Genomic DNA, 27,144 nt, shown 5'->3' with positions numbered 1-27,144 from the left:
TTATTCCTGTAAATCTTCTGTTGCATTTAACCTAAGAAGATTTTTAGATTTCCCATAAAATAATATCAATAGTTAATTATTTCCATATTAGTGGCTGATATTAAAATAAGAGTTCTCATTAAATACAGCAGATCCCAAGAAGTAAATATTCCACTGAACTTATTATTAGGTACTTTAACACGGCCAATCAGTATTTGAAAACATACTTGTTCCTATACATTCTATAAAACTAAGTTGAAATTTTTTTGTATTAAAGTATTAGAAAACCTGAGGCTTTCGCTAGTAGAAGATAATTAGATAACATACTGTTTTTTAAAAAAAAATTTTTTTTTTAACGTTTATTTATTTTTGAGACAGAGACAGAGCATGAACAGGGGAGGGTCAGAGAGAGAGAGGGAGGCACAGAATCTGAAACAGGCTCCAGGCTCTGAGCTGTCAGCACAGAGCCTGATGCGGGGCTCGAACTCACGAACCATGAGATCATGACCTGAGCCGAAGTCGGACGCTTAACCGACTGAGCCACCCAGGAGCCCCAATAACGTACTGTTATAAATAATGACAATCAGAGAACAAAAAACTTCATTCGTGCCCATCCAGATCTGTCTCTTTTTTAAGAGTCTAAAGATTCTGATGTTCTCACATTATCTTGAAATCTGCATACAAAATTTTCTTCCAGGTTAACTTCCACTCTTAACTATGAGATGAAATACTGATATATGCAAGAAGTGGTGAGGGGGAAGAAGGAAAAAGTAGGTTAGCAAACAGGTATTTGTCTAAAAGGTCAGCAAGTCTGGGGCAACTAGGTGGCTCGGTTGGTTAAGTGTCTGACTCGTGACTTTGGCTTAGGTCATGGTCTCACAATCATGGGATCGAGCCCTGTGTCAGGTACTGCACCAGGCATGAAGCCTGCTTAAGATTCTCTCTTTCTCTCCCTCTGTCCCTCTCATGCTCTCTCTCTCTTTCAAAATAAATAAATAAATAAATAAATAAAGGTCGGCAAGTCTGAAAGACTTTCCTTTTTCTTTCCTTTTCTTAAAGAATAGTTTTCTTGCCTCACTCCCACCCCACCCCTATTTCAGTGCTGGCTTCTGACCAATTCCATTATTGCAGGATCTTTTAACTTTCAAAATTAAAAAACAGAGTCATTATGTTTGGCCAGGTCTGTTCTGCTACATTTCAAACCCAGAGACACAATCTAAGTCTCATGTGTAAGAACCAATATGGGCTCATAGGTATAAAACCAAGAGAAATTAAAACACGTCCACACAAGAGTTTATACATATATATTCATAGCGGCATTACTCATCACAGCCAAAAATGGAAACTCAACTGTCTATCAACTGGTGAATGGAAAAATAAAATATAGTATATCCATACACTAGAATATTATTTGGTCATAAAAAGGAATAAAGTAGTGATACACAGTATAATGTAAATGACCCCTGGGCACCTGGGTGGCTCAGTCCGGTTAAGCATCCAACTTTGGCACAGGTCATGATCTCATGGTTTGTGAGTTTGAGCCCCATTGCTCTGTGCTGACAGCTCAGTCTGCTTTGGATTCTGTGTCTCCCTCTCTCTCTCTGCCCTCCCCTGCTCACACTCTGTCTCTCCCTCTCAAAAATAAATAAGCACTAAAAAAAATTAATATAAATGACCCTTGAAAACATTATGCTAAGTGAAAGGAGCCTGTCTCCAAAGAGCGTTTACATAATTACACTTATATGGAACACCCAGAACAGGCAGATCTATATATAGAGAAAGTAGATCAGTGGTTGTTTAGGATTGGCAGGGAAGGTGGGGAATATAGGGAATGACTGCTAATGGATAACTGGGTTTCTTTTGGGGGTGATGAAAACATTCTAAAATTAGAGCGATGGTTGCACAACTCTGTATATATGAAAAAAAAATCACTGAATGTATACTTTAAATGAGTAAATAGAGTGAATTATATGGTATGTGAATTATATCTCACTAAAAGTGTTTAAAAAAAAAAAAAGAACCAGTGTGGGGAGAAGACAAAGTGTTAGGAATAAACAATGAAGAGTGACTTAAGTTTCATGTTACAATTGAGTTAAGCAGCTGAGGCTTTTTAAAAATTAAGATTTCTTCTGTTCTATCAGGACAAATAGCCTGAGGAAAGGATTTTTAGGATGGAGAACTTGTAGAGGAGAACCATTTCTGGGCAATAGTGGGCCTAAGTCCCTACTCTAAGTGCTACTGGCCCCAAGATCCAGATGGCTTCTTTGAAGGTCAGGCAAAAGTCAGGGAGCCCTATCCCCACTGTAAGGCTTCTTATGTGAGCTGGGTATATGGAAGTTCAGGTTTGTTAGCAGTGAAAAGTACTGCCAGTAAGTAAACTGGGTATATTCTACCGGGAACCTTCATTGCTAAATCATAGAAAAATTCATTAGAGTATATTTGTACCTTAGTATTTGTCCAACAAAAATTTACTGAATACCTACTACATATATAAGGCATTCTGCTAAGTGCCAGAAAAATAGTGAGAATGAAGGAAAAGTGATTATAGCACAGTACAGTTCTTTCTTTCACTATCACAAAACTGTTGGAGAAATGGGAATGGGGCAGTCAGCCTTGTAGAACAAAACAAAAGGCTAAGAAACCAAGAAAGGAATGGTATACATGGAACTTTACCTGCATGCTTGTTGCGTCTGTGGCTGATTCTTGGTGTGGATGAGCCATTTCCCCGTGGCAGAAAAAGGGCAGCACCTTTGACAGTTAGAAAGCTCTCGCTGATGCTGTCAGGAAAAAGTCAAAACAAAACGAATTATTTAAGGAAGGAAATCAGAGTATGATGGAGATCCATTTTGGGATTATTCTCTCTCCCATCTTCCAAAGTCCCAATTTCAAGGGATGAAGTAAAAATAAAATCAAAAGAGACCTTGATTATTTGCAAAGTCATTTCTACTCTAGACAATTTTTCTGAAACATAACTTACGATATTCTCTACATATTACATGGTAGTAGTTAAGAGTGAAGGTTCTGGAAACAAGAGGGTGAAGGCTCTGGTGCCAGATTGCCTGGGTTTAAATCCTGGCTCTGCTACTTCTTACCTGAGTGAATTTTGGGGGCCCTAAATTTCCATATCTGTAAAAACAAAGCTGTCATGAGGAGCCAATATAAATACAGTTTCTTACAGTGGTACCCTTAACAAATATTAGGTATTGTTATTAGATCTATGATTACCAATACGTGTTTGATTAGTGTCCTAATCAGATGTAAAGTATAATACTTTAACAGGCTCAAAATTTGCCAAAAAAAAATATTTTTTGTTTGTTTGTTTAAAATACACCTACACTGGGGCGCCTGAGTGGTTCAGTAAGTTAAGTGTCTGACTCTTGATTTCAGCTCTCATGGTTCATGGGTTCGAGCCTCACATCGGGCTCCACACTGGCAGTGTGGAGCCTGCTTGGGATTTTCTCCTTCTTTTCTCCCTCTCTCTGCCCCTCCCCTGCTCTCTTTCTCTCAAAATAAGTAAATAAAAAACTTAAAAAAAATACACATACACCACACTAAAGTGTTACTCAAGATTTTACTTTTACAGACTTGTATTCCCATATGCCTGGAAGGAGTAAGGCACAGGAAATGTGTTTAACCTATGGAGCTGGTCATGTTAACACCATCCTTCATGTAAATAACAGTTCAATGGAGGTGGAGAATTACTACTCAGGATAGCAGTAATATAATTACTAGTGAATATCCACAGAAAACAAAATATATCCAAACTATTTCATATCAACAGACTAAGACTTTTAACGTTACCCACAAATCTGAAAAGGTCTAACAGAACTTTTAAAACACTAATGGCAAAATTCAGAATGGAGGGTTCCAAGTTTGCTTATAAGCATGTTATGCAGAGTTAGGTAATGCATTGTGAATTACACTCCCTACTCAACATTTCCACTTGGAAATCCAACTGGCATCGCAAATTTGCATTGCCAAAACAAAGCTCTTGCGTCCCTGCAAACCTGATCCCTATTCTCATCCACCCAAACTGTTTGGGCCAAATACTTAGCAGTCATCCTTGGTTTCTCTTTTTCCCTGCAACAACATGTATCCTAATCCATCAGTAAGACCTAGGGGTTTTACTTTCAAATATATCTTGAATCTGCCCACTTATCTCCATTACCACTTTGACAATGTCCATAGCACCACCATTTTTCATTTAGACCACTATTAAAGTTTTTTTTTTCAGCTTTTTATTATGGAAAACTAAGGGCATAATATAATGAACCCCCATGTTCTCATCATTTCAGCTTTAACTGAAGGCCAATCTTTGTTTCTTCTACATCCTTACTCTATTCACCTGGTCCCTGAAGTGAAACTAAATCCCAGACATTCTATCAGCAAAAAATTTCTTAACTGGTCTGTCTGCAACCACTTCTGCACCACTGCTATCCACTTACCAAAGAGTAACCAGAGTGATTTTACGTATATAAAATACACATATATATCACATAATGCCACTTCCCTCCTTAAAACTCTCCAACGGTTTCCCTTTGTACTGAACAAATAAAAGCTGAAGTCTTCAGACTTCAAGGCCCTGTAACATCCGATAATACATTGCTTCTCTAATTTTGCACTATCTCCCCTTTTGTTCACTGTGGTCTGGCTGCACTGGTCTCTTTTGTTTCTTCTATATTTTAGGCCCCTTCTCAGGGTCTTTGTGCTTTTTGTTTTCTACTTGGGACACATTTCTCCTGCCCTGACGCTATTTAAGTCACAGCTCCAAATAGATCACCTCTCACCCATCCCAATCATACTCTGTCCTGTTGTTTTATTTCCTTCAGGATATTTATGTATCATATACTAAAATTACATTTACTTACTTTGTATACTTAATGTGGTTATCTCCTTATGACAGAATATAAGCTCAATGAAGAGCAAGGATTTTATTTTGCTCAGCACTATATCCTCAACATTGGAAATAGTGTCAAGCACACATTAGATGTTCAATAGATATTTGACAAATGAATGAGTTCATCTCAGGGTTTTTTCCACACTGTTTTATCTGTCCTGTCATTGCAGCAGGAACTATAATTTAGGACAAGAACACAGAAATTCTGTAATTTCACATGCAAAAAATAATTGTTACAGAACTCAACAGATTTGGCAAATTAATGGATTGTAACTACAAATGGTTGACGATAAATTAATTGGCAAACAATTAAATCACCTTTATAATGTCACTTGTTGACTCAGTTTTATTCTTTAATTAAGTGGCATGAAGCTGATAAACTTTTGAGCTAACTTGCTAAATAGATTGGAACATGTCTTCTAAAAACAAACAGAAGAATCCACAGATGCCACTTTAAAAAAAATCTGCATGCTGGCTAGGAGGGACTGCCTTTATTTTGTTTTGTTTCCATCTTTAAATAAAGCGTTGCGCTCTTGTGGTCTATTGCACAAGTCTTGTCTCTTGTTACATTCGTGGCATGCACATGTCACCCTGCTGTGGGTCACTGTGTTTCACTCACATTACGGGAACAACCTAAAACAAAATGTCTTGAGTGACAGGATGAGTGGGGTACACCACAGACAGGAAATGAAATTCACACTTCTGCCAACACAGCAAGTCTGCTTTATCAAATGAAAATATTTTAAAAATATAGGCTAATACTCTACCTAACCCAGACAAAGTTACAGGTGTGGGCACTTTGGTTTCCAGTAAACAAAGTGGTTTCAGTATCTTCAAAAGAAGTATATGTAGAGAGCTTAAAACAACAAAGCATATTTCAGTTGTTCCTTTTGAGACAGAGGTAGTTTCTCTTTGACAAACACTAATCTAAGAACTAACTTCCTCGTTTGATACATTTACTGCTGACTGCTGCTTATGCTTTAAAGCAAATCTAAGTGTGCTCTTTAAAATGTAGGTAGTGATGGGCACCTGGGTGGCTCAGTTGGTTGAGCGTCCGACTTGGGCTCAGGTCATGATCTCACCGTTTGTGAGTTTGAGTCCCAGGTCAGGCTCTGTGCTGACAGTGCAGAGCCTGCTCTGGATTCTGCGTCTCCCTCTCTCTCTACCCCTCCCCTGCTTGCGCTCTATCTCTTTCTCTCTCAAAAATAAACATTAAAAATTTTTTTTTAAATGTAGGTAGTGCTTTTCACTAGGGGAGGGTTGGGGTAGGGGGCAAGGGCCCTTGGTTAATTCAAAGCTACTTGGAAAATTCCTTATTATAAAATAAAAGAAAGACCAGGAGTCAAACTTACATCTAGTATAAGAGAAAAGATGCCTTTCTATTTAAATCATTTACACAAATCTCAATGAACTTTTCAGAACAAAATGCAGAGCAGAAACAGCTGGGCCAGGAGACTACCATACTAGGTGCAGCACAGAACCCCAGAGAGTCATGGCAGACACGCGCTGGATGGTACAGTCAATCCTCTTTATGCTGTGGTCCCAGATTGTGACCCCCCAGTTAACACAAAAGTGGCATATATTGTTGGTCACTGGAGATCCGGAATAAAAGTGTGGATGATTACAAAAATCCTTTATCATCACTGAACAAAAGTCAAAGCTCTGTAAGTGCTATCAAAGACGGGATGGCAGTATGATGGCACAGAAGTGAAAAAATAAAATTCACAACCAACAGGATTTAGGTGGTTCAAATTCAACTTGAAAATTAAATGCCTTATTTACATATGAATAAAATTATATGTAAATTTAATCACAGGTACTTCAGTGTAAGGTAAAAGCTTAGTATATTTTGCTACAACAGCAAGAAATTCATTGCTCTTTTTGAAAAGCTTCCTGAAGATTCAATCAACATAGAGTTCATTTCTACTTAAAAATTTAGACAGGCAGGTGAAACCTTTTACACATTTTCTGAGTTGACCAATTCTGGACCAGACACAGGACTTCTCCAATAAATCTTACGGAGCCATCCATAGGTAATTACAGATGCCTAAGGTAAACACAAACCCAAAAGGACTCCAGAACCTCTATATTAAGGAAAACACAAGATAAAGAGAATACCACTCTCTCGATCTAAAGACGGATTGTGATTAGGAAGTGATTAGGTGCTTGATAAGAAAATGACACAGTATCATGTTTCTAACAGAGTGACCATGAAGTTCTCCAGTCTATCAGAACACAGTTGAAGTTCATCTATTCTTCACTTGCTCAACAAAGAGAAGATCATTCCTAGTTAGACACGAATAGCTAATAATAACTAACGTGACTAGAAACCTAGTGTGTGTGCAAGGCACTAAGCTAAGCACGGGACATTATTTCATTTAATCTTCATAACAACTCTATGAAGTAGGCACTATTTTTAACCCCCAATTTACATGTAAGAGACTGATGGACTCAAGAGATTCTAAGTTATTTGCCCAAGATCACACAGCTAGTAATACTCAGAGCAAGAATTCAAACCAAGATTTCACTTGGAAGTTCATGCTCTGAATTACTACTCTTTCCACTAGGCTGTTCTAGTTTTACGATATTATGTAGGATGAAATATAATGTTTTCCCACAGAGTTTTCAACAGAATAGAATTTAAAATAGAGTACAGGAGTGAAAGAAAAGACTGAAATAAATCCAGATCTCAACTCTTCTCATGCCTTTTTTGTTTCCCTTATCAAGGCCAGGAGCAGAAAGACTATACTGAGGGGAATCAAGAACATCTGGCTGAGAGAGATGAATCCAAATGGGATGGACAGTAGAGAAGAGAACTCTAACTTCTGTTGGGAATGGCAGTAGCATTTCAAAAGTCTCGAAAATGTAGGAAAGACTATTCTGCTTTAAACAGATTTGGGAAGCACTCCATACCACTACCTCCTGATCAAAGTCACTTCCTAAAGCATGAAATTTGTTAACTGGCAGTTAATTTTCAGGCAAAGTATAGAGAAAAAGGTCAACTAATGGAAGAAAATACTTAACTCTTCTAAGGTTGGAATGATTTCTGAAGAATGTGGCCAGGGCGATCATCCATGACCAGGAGAAAGGCCAAGGAAGCAAAACAAAGCAACACACCTGGCCAAATTGCAGGATATCGGCTGGACACATATTCTTCTGTTTTATATACAATACACACGAAGAACTGGATTATTTACTATGGGAAATTGGGTTTCAGAAAGTGGATGTAATACTTGTATTTCAACATTAAAATGAAGGAAGGAGATTTTCGTGTTTATAGTGTTTGTAATGTTTGGTATGTCTGTATAACACTAAAATTTAAAGGTAAAGTATATTTTACCTATAAATTGCACAAAGTGAGATGGTTAGCATTTACATAAAATTAAAATACACATAATCTAAACTGTTATATTTTTGTCTTGAGGAAGATTCATCTACTGGAAAGTTTCAAATATATTCTACCCTAATATTCTCCCTTTCCTGATAAGTGTTCTCCGCTTATTTTAAAGTTGTTTAATTTTCAGATTCAGGGCAGTAGGGTAGCTTCTATAAGTTTCTTAGGTGGAAAGGAATTCATGTCCCTGTTTAGCATGACCATTATCAAACAGAAAGGAAATTTCATAATAAAAAGCTTCAAATATCAGACGAGAGGTCAAAAACCAAAGAGCTACCAAAAACTACAGAGCTCCCACTGCCTCCTCAGAAGTTTGGCTAAATCCAAAAAACAGGAAGGAAAAAGTCATTGTGCTTTCATGTTGAAACATGGCTGCAAAAAGTCAAAGCATACTTCTAGGCAGTTGAGAAAAAGTTTGATTCTGTAATCCTCAAGGAATTTAGGGACTACACTACAATGGGAGAAAGTCTTAAATCCAAATATCATATGTAGTCTTCTCTGTAATTAAACATTTCCCAATCCCATCCCCACCCCCACCATACATGGCCATATGTTCAAATCATAGTATTAGGACAGCAATCACTATCTGTTGGAACCCTCTCCCCCCAAGGCATAAATTCCAGACACATGCCTATGAATGCAGGCAGCAGGATTATTTCTCTCATCAGCAGACAAGTAGAGGTTGGGTACATTTCTAGACCAATTATTGGCAAGGTGAAGAAGAACTTAGGACTCCCGTTCTACTCATTAACTATAACCATCAGATCATTTTAGTTCCAGCTAATCTTCCACTTAAACTCTCTTGCACAATATCCAGCACAACTACCCTCAGATGCAGCTATTTGTTTTACCTTTTTCCTACTTTTCCACAATCTAAGAAGAAAAGAAAGGGTCTGTTTGTTTAAGACTGAGGAACAAATTCCTTCAGGACTATCCTCCTGGTCTTTTCCCTATAAATCATAAGTGGGAGAAGAAACAAACCCAGAAAATTCCTTTTATTTTGTTCATTTTGAATGTTCACTTACTTGGTAAGATCTTGTAACAATTCCATTTTGCCTCAAACATGTGCATCTCAGAAATGTTCAGACAGAAACATAACATAGGATCAATAATTTTGCCAATGACCGTACAACTCAACCTTCTAACTTCTGTAGACTGGAGTACATCTAAATTGACATCTGTTATTTTTGGCTGTCTGGAAATAGATCTATCCTTCCTAATCTCACTCTAGTCTCCAAATGTGCATGGTTTTGGTGGCCTCTAGCTCTGGAACTGTAAGGGGCTTGCAGGAACCTGGCATGTGGCTTAGGCTTGGCGAGTTGGAAATTCTCCCTGGATCTTAGGCAAGTGACTCAAGGGAGCAAGAATAGTGGGGAATGGTCACATTCACTATGGGGAGAATGGCAAGGTATAGACCAGACTACTCCTACTCCCTGGCCTTCCTTTAATGCTTTTGGCTCCTGCCTGTTCTCTAAGCCTCCCTATCCATATGGTGAGCTCTGACCTCCTTCAAACAAAAATTTTGGTTAAGATAGTTAAAATTAATTTCTGAGCTTGCAACAGAGAATCTGATATATCAATTGAAGTTCAAAGAATTTAATGACTGGGATGCCTGGGTGGCTCAGTTGCTTAAGCATCCGACTTCAGCTCAGGTCATGATCTCATGGTTCATGGGTTCAAGCCCCATGTTGGGCTTTGTGCTGATAGCCTGGAGCCTGCTTCGGATTCTGTGTCTCCCTCTCTCTCTCTGTTCCTCCCCTGCTTGCACTCTGTCTCTCTCTCAAAAATAAATAAACATTAGAAAAATTAAAAAAAAAAAGAATTTAATGACTTGTTGCAAGTCACACAGCTAGTTAGTACTGGAACCTAAACTAGGCCCCATGTCATCTGACACCCTGGGCAGCACTTTAACCCTTTATCTGGAGTTCGATGTTCCTACATGTTGTGGACCTAATAATTTGAAGCAACCAGCAGTTAAAAACACATCTGGTCAGTTCATCTAAAGAGAACAAAGACAGGATTTTACTGCAAAGCCTGGTGTGATATTTGTTCTATTTTTCACAGCATCCTGAAGACAAAGTTGAGGTTCGAGTGAGGAAAAGCTTAGACATATTCCCATGAGGCAAATACTTTCATGCTGTTTCTTAAAGTTGTTTCTTTTCTTTTTTGTTTAGTAAGTTTGTTGACTATTAAACATTGCTTTAAAAATATCAAAAACTAGATGCCAAAAACAAAGACTATGGGACCTAGGAAGGAGGGCAAGAAAGACTACTTGACAAAAGAAGTGGATGCAAAAGAAAAAGAGGGAGGACTCAATAAATCAGAAATGAAAGAGGGGAAGTAACAACCAACACCACAGAAATATAAAGAAAAGGATTATATGAAACTAGTATGAAAAACTATGTGCCAACAAATTGGAAAGCCTAGAAGAAATGGGTAAATTCCTAGAAACATACAATCTTCCCAAACTGAACCAGGGAGAAATAGAAAATCTTAACAGACAAATTACTAGTAACAAAACTGAATTAGTAATCAAAACACTTCCAACAAACATAAGTCCAGGACCAGATGGTTTCACAGGTGAATTCTACGAAACATTTAAAGAGTTAATGCCTATTTTCTCAAACTATTCCAAAACACAGCAGAGGAAGGTAAGCTTCTAAATTTACTCTAGGAGGCCAACATTACCTTGATACCAAAACCAGACGGAGACATTACAAAAAAAGATAACTACAGGCCAATGTCCCCAATGAACATTGATGCAAAAATCCTCAACAAAATACTGGCAAACTGAATTCAACAACACATTAAGGGGATCATTCACCATGATCAAGTGGGATTTATTCCAGGATGGTTCAACATCTGCAAATCAATGTGATACATCACATTAACAAAATGATGGGTAAAAACTGTATGATCATCTCAACAGATGCAGAAAAAGCATATGACAAAATTCACCATCTCTTCATGATAAAAAATATCAATAAAGTGGGTTTAGAGGGAACATATCTCAATACAATAAAGGCCATATATGAGTGGGAGTCTTATTCTTGAGAAGGTCCTCCTCTAAGGAGAGGAGAAAACTGCCTCAGCTCAAAGGAGCCCATTCCCTTTACAGGCCGAATTATCAAAGCTCCTCGGTCCTGTGGCTCTAAACTCTAGGCTTAAATACTTTTTTTTTCTAAAAAGGTTAAGTTTTAAAAGCTGTTTGGACCAAAAAGTAAATGACCTGAACAGTTCTTTCTCAGTATTCAAATTGCCAGGTGTACTGGTTACCAAGATATGACCAATATTACTTGGGACCAAATTTAAAATAGTTGGTGGGAATAGATAAAACAAAAGGATAGTAACTCAGAAAAACTGTTCAGCATTTGAAAAATAATTTCATCTGCATGATTCAACAAATGCCTTTCCAGGTATTTAAAACACACCTGCAGAAGGAATGCAAGCTGGCTCTTAAGCACTTGGCCAAATGTCCAACCCTGTTTTCAGATTTCTCTTTCGCTCTAATGCAAAGGAGGCTCAGGTCATCTTCTATTCTTTGCTGCTGTCACCTTCTGACACCCTTGTCACCATCTTTTATTTAATCTAGCTCAATCATCTCTCTTTTCACTTATTTATTTAAAATGTATTTATTTTTGAGAGAGAGAGAGAGAGAGAGAGAGGGAGAGAGGGAAGGGAGGGAGGGAGAGAGCACAAGAGGGGGGAAGGGCAGAGAGAGAGGGAGACAGAGGATCTCTGTGGACAGCAAAGAGCCTGATGCGGGGCTCAAACTCACAATCTGTGAGCTCATGACCTGAGGTGAAGTCAGATGCTTAATCAACTGAGCCACCCAGGCTCCCAGTAAGGCATCAGATCTTGATGGACTTAACTTCAGAAACAAAACTCCCACTTCTCGACTACGATCCCCACTCTTATGACTCTCATGTGTTTACTCTCTTCACCACACTCATGGCCATTCTGTCCTATATACAGATGACTTCTGACTACTTATCTATTGCTGAATAACAAATTACTCTAAAATGTAGAAGCTTAAAACAATAAAGAACATTCATTATCTCACAGTTTCTGTGGGTTAGGAATTCAGGAGCAACTTAGAGGGGTGGTTCTGGCTCAGAGTGTCTTTATCAGGATGCAGCAGACATCTGAAGCCCTGACTAGGGCTGAAAGATCTGCTAAAAAGGCTCCCTCAGGATATGGAGAAAGGAGAACTCTCTTGCCTGTTGGTGGGAATGCAAACTGGTGCAGCCACTCTGGAAAACAGTATGGGTTCCTCAAAAAGTTAAAAATAGAAAGAACTACTGTAGATCTGGCAATTGCACTACTAGGTATTTACCCCAAAGATACAAAAATACAGATCTGAGGGGCACCTGGGTGGCTGTCAGTTAAGTATCTGACTTTGGCTCAGGTCATGAACTCAGTTCGTGGGTTCGAGCCCTGCATCAGGCTCTGTGCTGACAGCTTGGAGCCTGGAGCCTGCTTTGGATTCTGTGTCTCCCTCTCTCTTTGACCCTCACACTCGCTCTCTCTCTCAAAAATAAACATTAAAAAAAAATACAGATTCAAAGGGAATCTGCTAGGGAAAGAGCCCAAATATCCATCGACTGATGAATGGATAAAAGATGTGGTGTGTGTGTGTGTGTATATTATATATATAATATATATATTACATATATATTATATATTATAGTATTATATATATTATATATATTATATATAATATATATTATATATATTATATATATAATTATATATTTATATATATTATATATAATATATATTTATATATAATAATTATATAATTATTAATTATATATAATAATTAATTATATATACTAATATAATATATATAATTATATATAATAATATATATATAATTATATATAATAATATATTATATATATTATATATATAATATATATTATATATATATTATATACACACACACACACACAATGGAGTATTATTCAGTCATTAAAAAGAATGAAATCTTCCCATTTGCAATGATGTGGATGGAACTATAGTGTATTAAGCTAAGCGAAACAAGTCAGAGAAAGACAAATACCATTATGATTTCACTCATGTTGAATTTAAGAAACAAAACAGCTGAACAAATCGGGGGGAAAGAGAGGGAAACAAACCATAAGAGATTCTTAATGAGAAGAGAACAAACTGAGGATTGATGGAGGGAGGTTGGGTGAGGGTTGGGCTAGATGGATAATGGGTATTAAGGAGAACACTTGTTATGATGAGCACTGGGTGTTGTATGTAAGTGATGAACTACTGAATTCTACTTCTGAAACCAACATTGCACTGTAAGTTCACTAACAAGAATTTAAATAAAAAATTGAAGAAAATAAAAAAAGATAAAAATTAAAATAAACAAAATGGCTCCCTCAGATGGCTATCGACAGGAGGCCTCAGTTCTCTGCTATGTATACTTCTGCACTGTCCTACTTGAGAACTGTGACATGGCAGCTGTTCTTCCCCAGAGTGACCCCAGAGAGAACAAGGCAGGAGTGCAAGGTTTTAGGACTTAATCTTGGAAGTTCACCATAATTTCTGCAACATACTATTATACAGGTCAACCTTATTTAAAAAGATTTTTTTAATGTTTATTTTTGAGAGAGATGGAGCATGAGTGGGGGAGGGGCAGAGAGACAGAGGGAGACACAGAATCTGAAACAGGCTTCAGGCTCTGAGCTGTGAGCACAGAGCCTGCCACAGTGCTCAAACTCGGGAATGGTGAGATCATGATGTAGGCCAAAGTTGGAGAAGTTGGACGCTTAACTGACTGAGCGCCCAGGTGCCCCTTATTTAAATAAGGTCATCCTTATTTAACATAGGATGAGACTACATAGGGATGTAAACACTGGAAGTCAAGCATCAATGGGAACCATCACAAAAGCTGGCTGCTACAACTTCCACAATGGTTCTGGAGCTCAGATCCATCATCAGAGCCCTAAACCTGTACAATCAGCTGTCTACTGGGTAGCTTTTTGTTGATAATAATGCCAATAGCTTTACAAGTATTTCACATACTTTTATTTGTGAAAACTTGCAATCTGGTACAATGCTATATCCATCAAAATGTTCTCTTTGGGAATTGTGTCATGGTGGTAGAAGTGGTTAGGTGTTGGTTCTGAGCACTATCAAACAAGCTTAAGGAGGATGTTGTAATTATCATTTATTGAATACCCACCCTGTGTCAGACATGATGTCTAGTGCTTCATATCACTGTCTCACAACACCTCTATGAAAGGAAGGCATTCTTCCCATTTCATAAAGAAACATAGATGAGAGAGATGAGAGTAACTTGTCTAAACTTACCAATTACACAATCAGTACGATAGAGCAGGAATAAAAATTTAGGCCTATTTCTTTTTTTTTTTTTTTTTTAAATTCCATTCCATGGCTTCTTTAGCAGTTTGAACTTTGTGTACCCTACCCACCAGGGTATCTTTACTCTCTAAAGGAGAATTCTCAAATATCAGAAAACTCAGGGTCTGGTCTGGTCTTGTCCATCTGTCTGTTCTTTTCTTTTTTCTTTTCTTTCTTTCTATATGAGTCAGTTCAGTGCTACATTATTGTATGTAGTCTTAGAAGTAATTTTCAAAACTCACTGGCCATAGACATTTAATACAGTTTGTAAAACACTAGTCTGTCAATTTTCCTTATCAAATCATTTCTCCTAGAGTTGTTTTCTACCTTACTAGGCTAAGAAAATGAAATAATTTGCTAACAAGTATTCTTAAAAAAGTCCCTCAAAATGCTAATTCTTAAATATCAAAAATACAAATTCTTTTTTATTATTTTAAAAAAATTTTTAGGGGCGCCTGGGTGGCGCAGTCGGTTAAGCGTCCGACTTCAGCCAGGTCACGATCTCGCGGTCCGTGAGTTCGAGCCCCGCGTGTCAGGCTCTGGGCTGATGGCTCAGAGCCAGGAGCCTGTTTCCAATTCTGTGTCTCCCTCTCTCTCTGCCCCTCCCCCGTTCATGCTCTGTCTCTCTCTGTCCCAAAAATAAATAAACGTTGAAAAAAAAAAATTAAAAAAAATTTTTTTTAAATTTATTTTTGAGACAGAGAGAGACAGAGCATGAACGGGGGAGGGTCAGAGAGAGAGGGAGACACAGAATCGGAAGCAGGCTCCAGGCTCTGAGCTGTCAGCACAGAGCCCAAAGCTGGGCTCGAACTCACAGACCGTGAGATCATGACCTGAGCTGAAGTCGGAAGCTCAACCCACTGAGCCACCCAGGCACCCCCAAAATACTAATTCTTAAATATCAAAAAAAGGGGAATAGAGAAAGGCATGGCAAGGTATGTTGAATATCTTCTGCCTGGTTTTCTTTACCATCACCTTACTGTCTTTTTATAGTCCTTGGGCAAACACTTATTCTCATAACTGTTTTGATGCATATTACAGATCCCCTTGGCCCTGTACTGATGCACAATGAAATGTAGGAGGAACAGGGTTGCCACTGCTTAGGTTCTGACACTTAACAAAAACAGCGAACTTTTGTAAAATAGTGATGATGATGGAGGAAGAGGAGAAGGAAGAGAAAAGAAAACTAGCTAAAGGCAAAGTTCAAAGGGCAATTTAAGGAGTTGCCAAAGGAAAAAGAGAAAGCAAGTGGCAGTCTCAGGCCTTAAATAGCTCACAGTTTTTAACCAATTCCAGTGTTCCTTGCTTCCTACTCTCTTCCTTCTTAATCATTACTGACTCATTGTAGACTTGTACCACCAGTACAGATGAAAAGTTTACTCCACTGGTTTCTTGAAAATTTAATTTATTGAACTTTCTTGATGCCTGATGTAATGTTTATTTTTCAAATTTACTAAATGCACATTTTAGATAAATTTATGAAGAAGCAATGACCCAAAGCACTTTCTTCCCTATTTTCCAAATACTATTCATAAGAAATCAGAGAGCTAGAGACAAAGAGATCATACAGTAGTATTTTGCAACACTCTAGAGTGCAATGTGAAGCAATGAGAATTCCAAACATTTTAGTTAGGATTTGGATACAAAAAAAAATATTCCAATCAAACTGATCCAAGAGTAAATTTAAATTTCATATGTGTTTACAGGGCTCTTGGGCGGCTCAGTTGGTTAAGTGTCACACTCTTGATCTTGGCTCAGGTCATGATCTCTCAGTTCATGAGATCGAGCCCCACATGGGGCTCTGTGCTGACAGCGTGGAGCCTGCTTGGGATTCTCCCTCTCTCTGCCTCTCTCTGCCCCTCTCCTGCTTATGCTTGCTCTTTGTCTCCCTCTCAAAATAAGTGAACTTAAAAAAAGTTTTTTTAACTTAAAAAATTTTAAAAAGTTTCGTATGTGTTTTAAAGAAAAAAAAAAGTTAAAACATCACATATTTTCAGGGCACCTGACTGGCTCAGTCAGTGGAGCATGTGGCTCTTGATCTTGGGGGTGTGAGTTTGAGCCCCACGTTGAGTGTAGAGATTACTCAAGAATAAAAATCTTGAAAAAAAAAAAGTCACATATTTGCTCCAGTTTAGGAGAAGACAATCCTGTACAATTCCATACCTAGAATGGTTTTAGGTTCTGTTGAGCTAGGTCCTATAAACTCACAAATGGCAACTCAAGACATAGGAAAATGTAAACAACAAAAGGAAATGATTTTAACTGTCAAAGGCAAAATTTTTGTACAATGACTCTAAGGAAAGCTGCAATCCTAAAGAGCGTCTTTCATTTTTTCACATGGTAGCAGACAGCTGGCATGGCTCTATCTGAGTTTGGCAGACTTGCTTAGTCATCATCAGAGGACCCTACACACCCCAGAGATTCATCCTTTAAACATCTAAGCACAGGGCACACAGTTTTAAGAGGAAGGTGGCTGAAGATATTCCATTTTACCAAAACAAGAAGATATGGCCCATTTCATTCTTTTTCATCAAAAAAGAAAGGAAGAATAATGAGAGACATGGATATGGCCTCACTCACCATTAGAGAACAAAGGGGGAGATGTACAGAGGGCTCTTGATAAGGTTACAAGTGAAGCATGGCTACCAAACAAGACTAGTGAGGTACTGGGAGAGTTGAGGCTTGTAACACACATGGGACAAAAGATATAGACATTTTTTTTTTTTTTTGGCTGTATGAATTGGTAAGTTTATTTATATTTGCTGTGAATACTGACATGTGGACTAATCTGTGTTTTCTATTTACTTGATTTTTCTCATATATTTTCTTTTATCTATTTTCTTGCATATTATCTTTTATCTATTCGTGTATGTTAAACTTTATTCTGTTTAGTGAGATGAATACTCCTAGGTCTACACTATTTGCTTTTCATGTCAGGCAATGAAAGGAGAGTGCACTTTATTAGGGTAAAAAATAATATATATTCTATTTCTACCTTTACATGCATATCTTAAAACTTTAATAAGTATATTTAATGCAGCAAATCAACAGTTCTACATTGTAGACACGTTTTTTTCTAAATAAGGCTGTTCTGGAGTGGGCCTAGTAACGTGCCTTGAAAAATCAATGTAATTTAAAATACCAGTTTTTAAGTGTTAAAGAAATTAAAAATCCTACACATAAATGTCTTACTTTTAAAATTAAAGGTTGGGTCTCAGCCATACTCTAAAAACTAGAATACTTGGGTCTATGAAAGGAAAATAAAAACTAGAACTCACTGACAAAATAGTGATAAAGTTGCAATGCCCTTTTGGTAACTCAAGACCAAAAACCAAATGAGGCTAGAATCAGGAAGAAAATAGGGAAGTGACTGTATAACAAAGTACCTGAACTTCTGCTTAAGAAAAAGGACATAATCAGGCAAAAAGCTATGCATGTGAAGAATGGGAAAGTAATATGGCAGGAATGGAAATGGCTATTAGCAAAGGAAGGTGGCATTGTGGGTGATAGTTTTCTGTTTTGCAAATTTCTCTTTAACGATGTTGTTACACTGGGTTTTCATTTTTTTTAAAAAGGACCAAAAAAAAAAAAGCCTAACAGTACAGGAAAACACACCGTGGGAACAGAGTCAAGCACACAGATGTTTTGCGTAAGCTGCATTTTCAGAGACATCTGCCTTTGTGCAAGACTTGAAAAAGTAAAGCTGTTGTCAACAAGTTCTCCAAAGTGAGGGGTGGGGCCTGAGAGAAAGTGAGCTGTGAAGAAACCAACAATTAGAACCCTGAGGGCTGAGAAACACATAGTTTCTTAGACTAAGTTCCTCATTTATGAGCCACCTCTCTGCCCAAAATGCTTTGCCATCAGCAATGTCTCCTACTGAAACAAAGAGGACTCAAGCTGCCCATGTCTCTACTCAAGTGACTGAGGTTCTCTGTTAGCAGTGCCACTCAGCTCTTTGCAGTGGTTGCCTAACTCTGTGGTAGGAGAGATAAGGCAGAGTCTCCTATGTAAAAATCTGAGCGGGAAGCAAGATGCCCCACTCCTTTCTTGTTCCAACTCCAAATAAAAACACTTATTATGTATGAAAAAACTCATGTAAAAGCAAAGACAATAAATACGTTCATCTGTTCTACTGCCTTGCTTTCGTGTAAGTTAAACTTTATTCTGTTTAGTGAGATGAATACTCCTAGGTCTACAGCGTTTGCTTTTTCGTGCCAGGCAACGAAAGGAGAGTGCGTTTGCACTTGCTTTACGTACTGCCCAGTCTAACACCACGTACAGAATGTTTAATAAATGTGATCGGAAAATGGTAACAGGGATGATGCTGAAGACTCAAGCATACTTCGGAGGATAATAAAGGAGGAAAATCACCGTGTGAAACCTCTTCTCTGCTGTTCATGTAGGAAGTGTCTAAGCCCATATGTCTGCAACACAGACCACAGGGAAAAGCTGCCTTACTTGTTCTTGTTTGCAGCCTTCCATCATGCCTGATGTGAGTGGGGAACTTCTACTCAACACAAGAACTTTCAACTTACTTGCAAAGTTCTTACAAAGTTCTATGTAACTTTCTGTCTTGAACTTCCCTTTTCTGAGAAGTTGGGTGGGTTGTATGGGTTATTGTCCTACATTTGCCTTCTGGGCAAGTTGACTGCAAAAGATTTTAGACACCTCTTGTTCAGGCACAGGAGCTTCTTCTAGGTCCTATAAAAGCTCCACTTACTGTTAACATGACAATGTTGCTAATAATCTGTAGGTTTATACAAATTTGTTAGGATAAAGCTACCCAAACTGCTAATATAATCTCACTATATTGTGAAAGAGTGGTGGCAGGTCTGCAGTAAAGATGGGGAGTGGTAAGCTGGGCACAGATCTGAAAGGTCTTATACAACTTGCCAAAGGATTTGGATTTCACTCTGATAACACAGATCCAAAGTTAGCATTTCCAGAAAGATTTCTCCAACTACAAATGCAGAATGGATTTGAAGGGGTTAAAACTTAGAAAAAAAGGAAGACAGAGGTTATGTTAGTATTCCAGGCAAGAAAGAAGGGTGGTCTGATCTGAGCTGATGGGAATGAAGAGGACATGGATATCTTGGGGATATTTGTCTGGTTTACTTTCTGGTAAGATGGAAAATTTGTCCATAAATAAATTCAAATTGTAAGAAAAATCCGAGAGAAAAGCTTTGATATGTGCAAATTTCTTGCACTCAAAGAACGTCTTTTTCTGTGTACCTCCTGACTTTCCAGACTGATCATCTTTTCCCTTTAATAAATTCCAACTGTGACTCTCACCCAGGAGGGTCAAAGAAAGAAGCATATTTACATGGCTAACAGCCTTCATACCACCTGCTTTGTCCAAACTTTTCTCAAAATAGGTTTCTTTCTCTTAAGTTATACTTTGTTAATCCTCAGATTTCGACGTAAAATCTGTTTTACTCTATCTGCCAGCTGACAGCCAATCATCCTGGACAAGTCAGGGAACCTTACAGGCAATTTTTGTTCATGTCACTTTGTTATCACACATGTCTATATCATTTCCTGCCAGGCACCAAACTTCCAGCATCAAGGAAGAACAGCGGAGGAGAATGCTTTTACACAAAGGATTTCCCTCCTTCCTTATCCCCTATTCAACGGATATGACAATATACTGAATGATACAGTGAGGGCTCAAATGAAATGAAAGATAATGCAGCTAAGTTCTGAAATGACCATTTTAAAGCACTCAAAGACAGAAAACTTAGTTGTCTGAAAGTAATAGCAAGCAAGATGAATCAAAACCTGAAGGTACTTCCATCAAAGGAAAGCAAATGAATTTTATAAATTCATTTGTATTACATTAGAATAGGACATGTAGGGAGGAACTGCTAGGCAGGTAGTACCAAATCTCTTTGGCTCTCCATTTTTAACAACAGATATTTTAATTCAGCTATCTATTAGAAGACAGTTCTCATAGATAATTTCTCCGTCTCTAAAATCAGTAGTTGTGCAAAATGCAGCTGTTTGAGAATTTTAAAAGAATTTATTTTACAGATGAACCACAGGCTATCCAGATGAAAGGACTGGAGCAAGTCTGGGGAATAAGATTTGATTCAATACACATCTATGATTTTTTTTTGTAAAGTAGACTTCATGCCCTACGTAGAGCCCAATGAGGGGCTTGAACTCATGACCCTGAGATCAAGACTTGAGCTGAGATCAAGAGTCGGACGCTTAACCAACTTAGCCACCCAGGTGCCCCTCAGTATATATCTAAATTACAGTACAGTTGCCATGCTATAATAGGCAACTATCTTTGCTTCTTCTCTTCTACAAATGAGATCATAACACTAAACAAGATGTTTGAGTGAAACAGGATGAGAAGTATAAGGTGGCTACATCAAACCTTTCCACAAATAGACTTCCAGTTCTCAGATCACGTTTTCCCTGACTTAGGGGAAGCAGTAAACAGTAGGTGCACATTTGGCTAGGATTCACCTGACCCGTGTTTTCTATGGCTGGATGCTTCTGAGTCAGTTTTAACATGTAGGCAGATTCTCTATTTACAAAAGAGAAGGTTAGTATCTCACTTCTTGCAGGGAAACACAAAGGTAGGGAGAAAAGCATGGAACTGACAGGTGACCTGGAATTCTTGTCTGTCACTAATGAATCATATAAAATGAGGTGAGACAATTAGATCTCAATTTTCTGATAGAACATTATAAACTCTCCAAGTTTATGATTTTTAAAAGATTACCACTAGGAACCTTAAAAGCACTCCACTAGTTCAAGATGAAATCATCACCATATTTTAAGAGTATTAAAAAACAATGAAAAAAATACAACCAGGTTTCTCACAGAAGAGACGAACTCTCAACGCTCCCAAAAGTTATGTCACAATGGGATGGACTATTCTGTAAATATGACTTCAATCCTATAGGTTTCTGTTCAGTTAATTTGTTTACTAGATTCCGGCTTCCACTGGAAAGTTTTTCTACAAGTGGAATCTCATCCCTCCCCAACCCCAGTGTTGGTTAATTAAGAAAAAAAGGGATGGGAAGATCATATGGGTAGTTTTACACTCAAAAAAGAGGGTAATAGATGGCTGTTTAAGCTAAAGGGTAGTATATTGGAATTACCTGCACTGGCCATATTACCGATTCATTTAGCCCTCTAGAAAATCATTATATCTCGCTTTATCTGAATTTCTTCATCTGTAAAACAGGAGATCAGATTGATCTACCCTGTCTTGCATGCTTAGGGATAAAATATCCTTTTTTCTTGGTAGACAAAAGCTGGTGTAAGCTTTCTAAAATGCAGCAAGTATTGGGACTATATAAATGCAAGTTATTATTCTAAAGTACATAAAGCTTAGGCTTTACCATTTACATCTTGAATAACTGTTTTTTTAAATTAAAAAATTTTTTTTACATTTATTTATTTTTGAGAGACAAAGCACAAGTGGGCGAGGGGCAGAGAGTGAATGAGACAGAATCTGAAGCAGGCTCCAGGCTCTGAGCTGTCAGCACAGAGCCCGATGTGGGGCTCGAATTCATAAACCATGAGATCATGACCTGAGCCAAAGTTGGACACTTAACTGACTGAGCCACCCAGGCGCCCCCTGAATAAATGTTAAGTTTAGGTCAATTAAATGGAAAAAGAAATCACCCTCTAGGCATGTTTTCATATGGAATGAACTCTGGCTTCCTTCTGAAGGGACTCATGTTAGCTTTTAAAACAATTTATTGGTTTGGTGCAGAAAGCTTTTTACCTAAGGAAGCTGAGCAGTTGGAAAGAACATCTAAGCCTATAAGCAAAACTAGAACACTGTCCCTATTTCTTTAAATTTAGTTGTTAACACTAGTAATGAAGACCAGCTAAGGTCATTCTTCTGTCTCTTACCATATCAGCCAAGTCCACACCTTGCTATATTTAGATAAGTTATGCCTATCCCATTAAAGACAGGAGGGAGATTCAGATCTACGCATAGGATCACAGCAGTGGGGTTTTACCTCAGCTTAAGGGGGAAAGACGCTAACAAAAAAACTGTATAATGATGTATTCTTTGGCAACCAAGAGAACAACCAATGCTCAATTTTATTTCATTCTTAACAGACATATAATCTCTAGGATGCATACAGCAATGTCTACCACAAACTCTGGCATAGTCATGACTAAAGCAGAACCGTGAATATCTTTTGGGTAACTCTCTTGCCATGACTGCCTGTCATGTCTTAGCCAGAGACAAGGAACTGCCCAGGTTAACAGGGTAAAACATTTCAACAGTCTGGTCTCCTGGGAATTGGAACAAACAGGTTTACAACTCAGGAATCACCATTATTTTAAAACATCAGGGTCTGGCTGGGTACAGCCCTGTAGCAGTGTCCAGCTGACAGCCAATAGGACCCAGCATTCAAAAAAGGAAGAACCAGGGCACCTGGGTGGCTCGGTCGGTTAAGCGTCCGACTTCGGCTCAGGTCATGATCTCACGGTCCGTGAGCTCGAGCCCCGCGTTGGGCTCTGTGCTGACCGCTCAGAGCCTGGAGCCTGTTTCAGATTCTGTGTCTCCCTCTCTCTCTGCCCCTCCCCTGTTCATGCTCTGTCTCTGTCTCAAAAATAAATAAACATTTAAAAAAAAAAAAAAGGAAGAACCAAATGGAGACAAAGCTGACTTATGTATTTATATAAAAAAAAAAGTTATGGAACATGGATTTTATAGTAAAGGATGTGATGAAGTGAGTCAGAGACATGGTAGTGCAGGTAATGGGGAACCTGCTTGGATGAACATATTTCCTTAAGTGGCCTCTAAATCTGGAATCAAAAGAATGTATCTTAGGAAAATTTCTGAGGAAAATATCTTAAAGAAAAATAAAATTGCCCTCAAGAGAAAGCTAAGAAAACTCCAGTAACAATCAGATGTTTTGGTACCTCCCCAACTGTCGGGGTGGGGGGGGGGGATTAAATACATTTAAAGAATGTAGTAAACATACTTCTGAAACATAACAAACAGAAATCTGTTTATCTTTATTCAAAGGAAACTGCACATTGCAGTTATGAACATTTCCACTGTAGGTAAGATAAGCAGATGTTGGATGTTTTCCCAAAGTTTCTCTAGTGTCACTGAAGAGGTTTATGAAATCTGCTTTACATTTTTTCAGTTAACAGTTAATGCTAAAAAGGCAACATTCTGAATGTTGTTTTTCTCTTCATATTTTATCATTTCTACAGTGATATAGTTAAACAATAGTTACCAAAAAGAAAACAAAACATATAGTTAGACATTATACTTGTATCTTCATTTTCCAATATTTACTTCTAAACTAAAAGTTACATAAATAGTTCAATATTTCAAATAGAGTGAACTTTCAAAATCCCCATTTTCTGCTTCCTCTGCCTCAAACCCCACTTAAAGAAAAATACCTATGTCTAAGTATTCTCAATTGACACTGAAAACTGAAGTAATCCTCTTAGAGGAAAAAGTCCTAAGACAGATAAATAAAGCTGGTTTTTTTTTTTTTTTTAATTTTACTTTTTTTTTTTCTTTATAAGGTGTTTAATTTCTAAGAGAGCTAAACTGGTCTGAGTTTTCTCAAGTCTTTATATGCAAAACCCAGATTTTTTTGCCACAGCAAATAGGTATTGGATTAATGCCTAAATAAATAATGTGAGATGGCAAGAAAGCAAAAATGGCACCTAAAACTTGACTGGTCACACTTCTGAAAATTTATAACTATATGTGGTAGGCTGTAGAAATTGGTCTTAACAGCAAAGAATGGTTTAATAGCTTAGAGAACCCTTGACCTTCAGTGCACAACTGAGTTCGATAGCACATTCATTCCACTAAATGTCTAAGCCCCGGGCAGTGTCTCCCAAACCTCCCAACAAGCCCTTTATAATTAATTTACTAAGTATCTGGATTAAATGAAATTAGAAATTCTAATTCCTCTCATAACTTTTTCTTCAAAGTAACAACTTTAAGTCATTTTTGCCTTCTAGGATATAGTTCAAAGCACCAGAAATACTTTACCCAATATTGCTTCTCTTTACACTCATCACATAGGTTGTGACTATTCGTTGAAGAACACACAATATTCAGCCTTTACAGTAATATTCCTAGTTTTTCTTAAGCAAATTCCATTTCTGGAATATCTACTCCAAGATTATTATGAGAATGAGAGAGATGGGGGGGGTAGAGAGAGAGAATGAGAATTCAAGAGGCTGCACAATCCTTCTCAATAGTGAGAAAATGTTAGCTCAGGATCTTTCAGAGTTGGGAAATCATGAGTGATTGTTTAAAAATGGATAAATGAATCTCACTGGTAAGGTCAAAAAGCTTAAAAAGAGTTCTGACTTGGGGTGCCTGGGTGGCTCAGTTGGTTAAGCATCCGACTTCGGCTCAGGCCATGATCTCTCAATTCATGAGTTTGAGCCCTGCATCTGGGCTCTGTGCTGACAGCTCAGAGCCTGGAGCCTGCTTTGGATTCTGTCTTTCCCTCTTTCTGTCCCTCTCCCACTCCCACTTGGTCTCTCTCAAAAATAAACATAAAAAAAATTTTTTTTAATTAAGAAAAAAAGAGTTTTGACTTAATTTCTAAGTCAAATGCCTGAGACAGTCTATTCCAGGTTCTTAATTTGGGGCATGAGAAGGGATTGGGAGGGAATGTCACTAGATTCCTTTGACAGTTTGATGAAAGCTATGGCCTCTCCTGCAGAAAAATAAATGTATTAATCATATACAAACCCACTTTTGTATGTGATTTCAAAGTATCCATGAATTTCTTAGTCTAAAACTCTGGATTAAAGGAACCTGGTAATTGCTTTAAAAAAACTATGGGCAGCTGAGAATTAACAGCCTCCCCACTATTACCCCTCATCTTTTAGCAGCTAACAACTCCACTTTAACAAGAGGCAAACACTGAGTGATCAATGCTTGGATTTAACTTTGAAACCAAAGGAAACACACATCAATAGATAAAGTTTGGGACTTTCTAAGGGTCTTTTTTTATTAATACTTTGGACTCTTTCAATTCTAAAGCACACAACAGGCAAATCGAATGAAAAGATCCTCTATCTCTCCCCACTACGCTGCCCCCATTTCTCCCCATTTCTGAAAAATCCCTCTCCGACAAACACATTTAAATTACAAAGATCCCCAAGCATTAGGTGAAACTTCACTCACTGAACCCCTGAAGTACTAGATATAACAGAATTTCAGTACAATAAAAAATTCTGGACAAGATTTCTAAATTCATTAAAGTTGAATCAGACCAGCAAACGAGACTTTACATTTCTTAAACCTGATGGATGCTCCAGAAATTTTAACAGCTACCCAGAGCATGCCATTCCATGTACCATGCTGCTACAGTACTTATTTTCGAGGAGTGTGAGAAATCTAGTATCACTAATACATTAAACATTGCTTTATTATGGTAAGTGATTCATCATGAAGGAAATGACTAGGTTTTGAACTTTATTGATCTTATGATTTTATAATCCATGTTACACGGGAAAGGAGATTAAATGCAAAGTGTAACTGTTACTATAAAGGTTAATGTTTATCACAGTTAACAATCCTCCTCTACTGCCGTTATGTTCATAAATGCAGTGGCCTCATATTGTTTAGGTGATTTTTTTATACCTAGAAATTGATTTATACAATACACCAAATATTTACACTTCAGTCTGTGGCTCAAACAATGATTTATCAGGTTGCTGACCATTTTTTCTAAAATAGGATCGCCTACTCCCAGTTTACTTTTCATCTCTTTGTACTGCTTTTTCTTTACAGCTGATTTATTATTTTTTTAATTTAATTCCAAGTTAGTTATCATATAGTATAATAATGATTTCAGGAATACTATTTAGTGATTCATCACTTACATATAATGCCTAGTGCTCATCCCAACAAGTGTCCTCCTTAATGCCCACAGCCCATTTAGTCCATCCCCCCCACCCAAAACCCCTCCAGCAACCCTCAGTTTGTTCTTTGTATTTAAGAGTATCTAATGGTTTGTCTCCCTGTTTTTATCTTATTTTTGCTTCGCTTCCCTATGTTCATCTGTTTTATTTCTTAAATTCCATACACGAATGAATCATTTTGTCTTTCCCTGACTTCTTCTGCCTTGCATAACACACTCTAGTTTCATCTACGTTGTTGCAAATGGCAAGATTTCATTCTTTTTGATCGCTGAGAAATATTCCATTGTGTGCGCACGCGCGCACACACACACTCCACATTTTATCCATTCATCAGTGGATAGACATTTGGACTCTTTCCATAATTTGGCTATTGTTGATAGTTATAGCTAATTATTAATAATAATTTATTTACATGAAGGAATGTAAGCTCTAAGAGCTGAGACTTGAGTCTTTGGATCACTGATGCATTCCCAGTGCCTAAAACATTATAGGTCATCAATAAATGAATGAAAAGATATTTACTAAGTACAGATTTGAAACAGAGGCAACCATGGCACAGCACAAAAGCATGGGATATGAAGTTACAAGATTTGGATTT

General features: G+C 37.7%; 1 protein-coding gene across 6 annotated transcripts in view; it reads right to left on the bottom strand.

Moving 5' to 3' along the window:
• The window catches only part of SSH2 (slingshot protein phosphatase 2), a 248,306-nt gene that overhangs the window by 62,410 nt on the left and 158,752 nt on the right, over nucleotides 1–27,144 (bottom strand). For all 6 annotated transcript variants that reach the window (XM_027034594.2, XM_027034596.2, XM_027034595.2 and 3 more), the window contains one exon: nucleotides 2,653–2,756. In XM_027034594.2, the coding sequence (XP_026890395.1) occupies nucleotides 2,653–2,756 (104 nt within the window). The remainder of the gene's footprint in view (nucleotides 1–2,652; nucleotides 2,757–27,144) is intronic.

The sequence above is a fragment of the Acinonyx jubatus genome, chromosome E1 (genome assembly GCF_027475565.1).
Source record: "Acinonyx jubatus isolate Ajub_Pintada_27869175 chromosome E1, VMU_Ajub_asm_v1.0, whole genome shotgun sequence".
NCBI lineage: Eukaryota > Metazoa > Chordata > Mammalia > Carnivora > Felidae > Acinonyx > Acinonyx jubatus.
The sequence above is the reverse complement of the archived record's forward strand: the minus strand, read 5'-3'. Positions and strand labels throughout refer to the sequence as shown.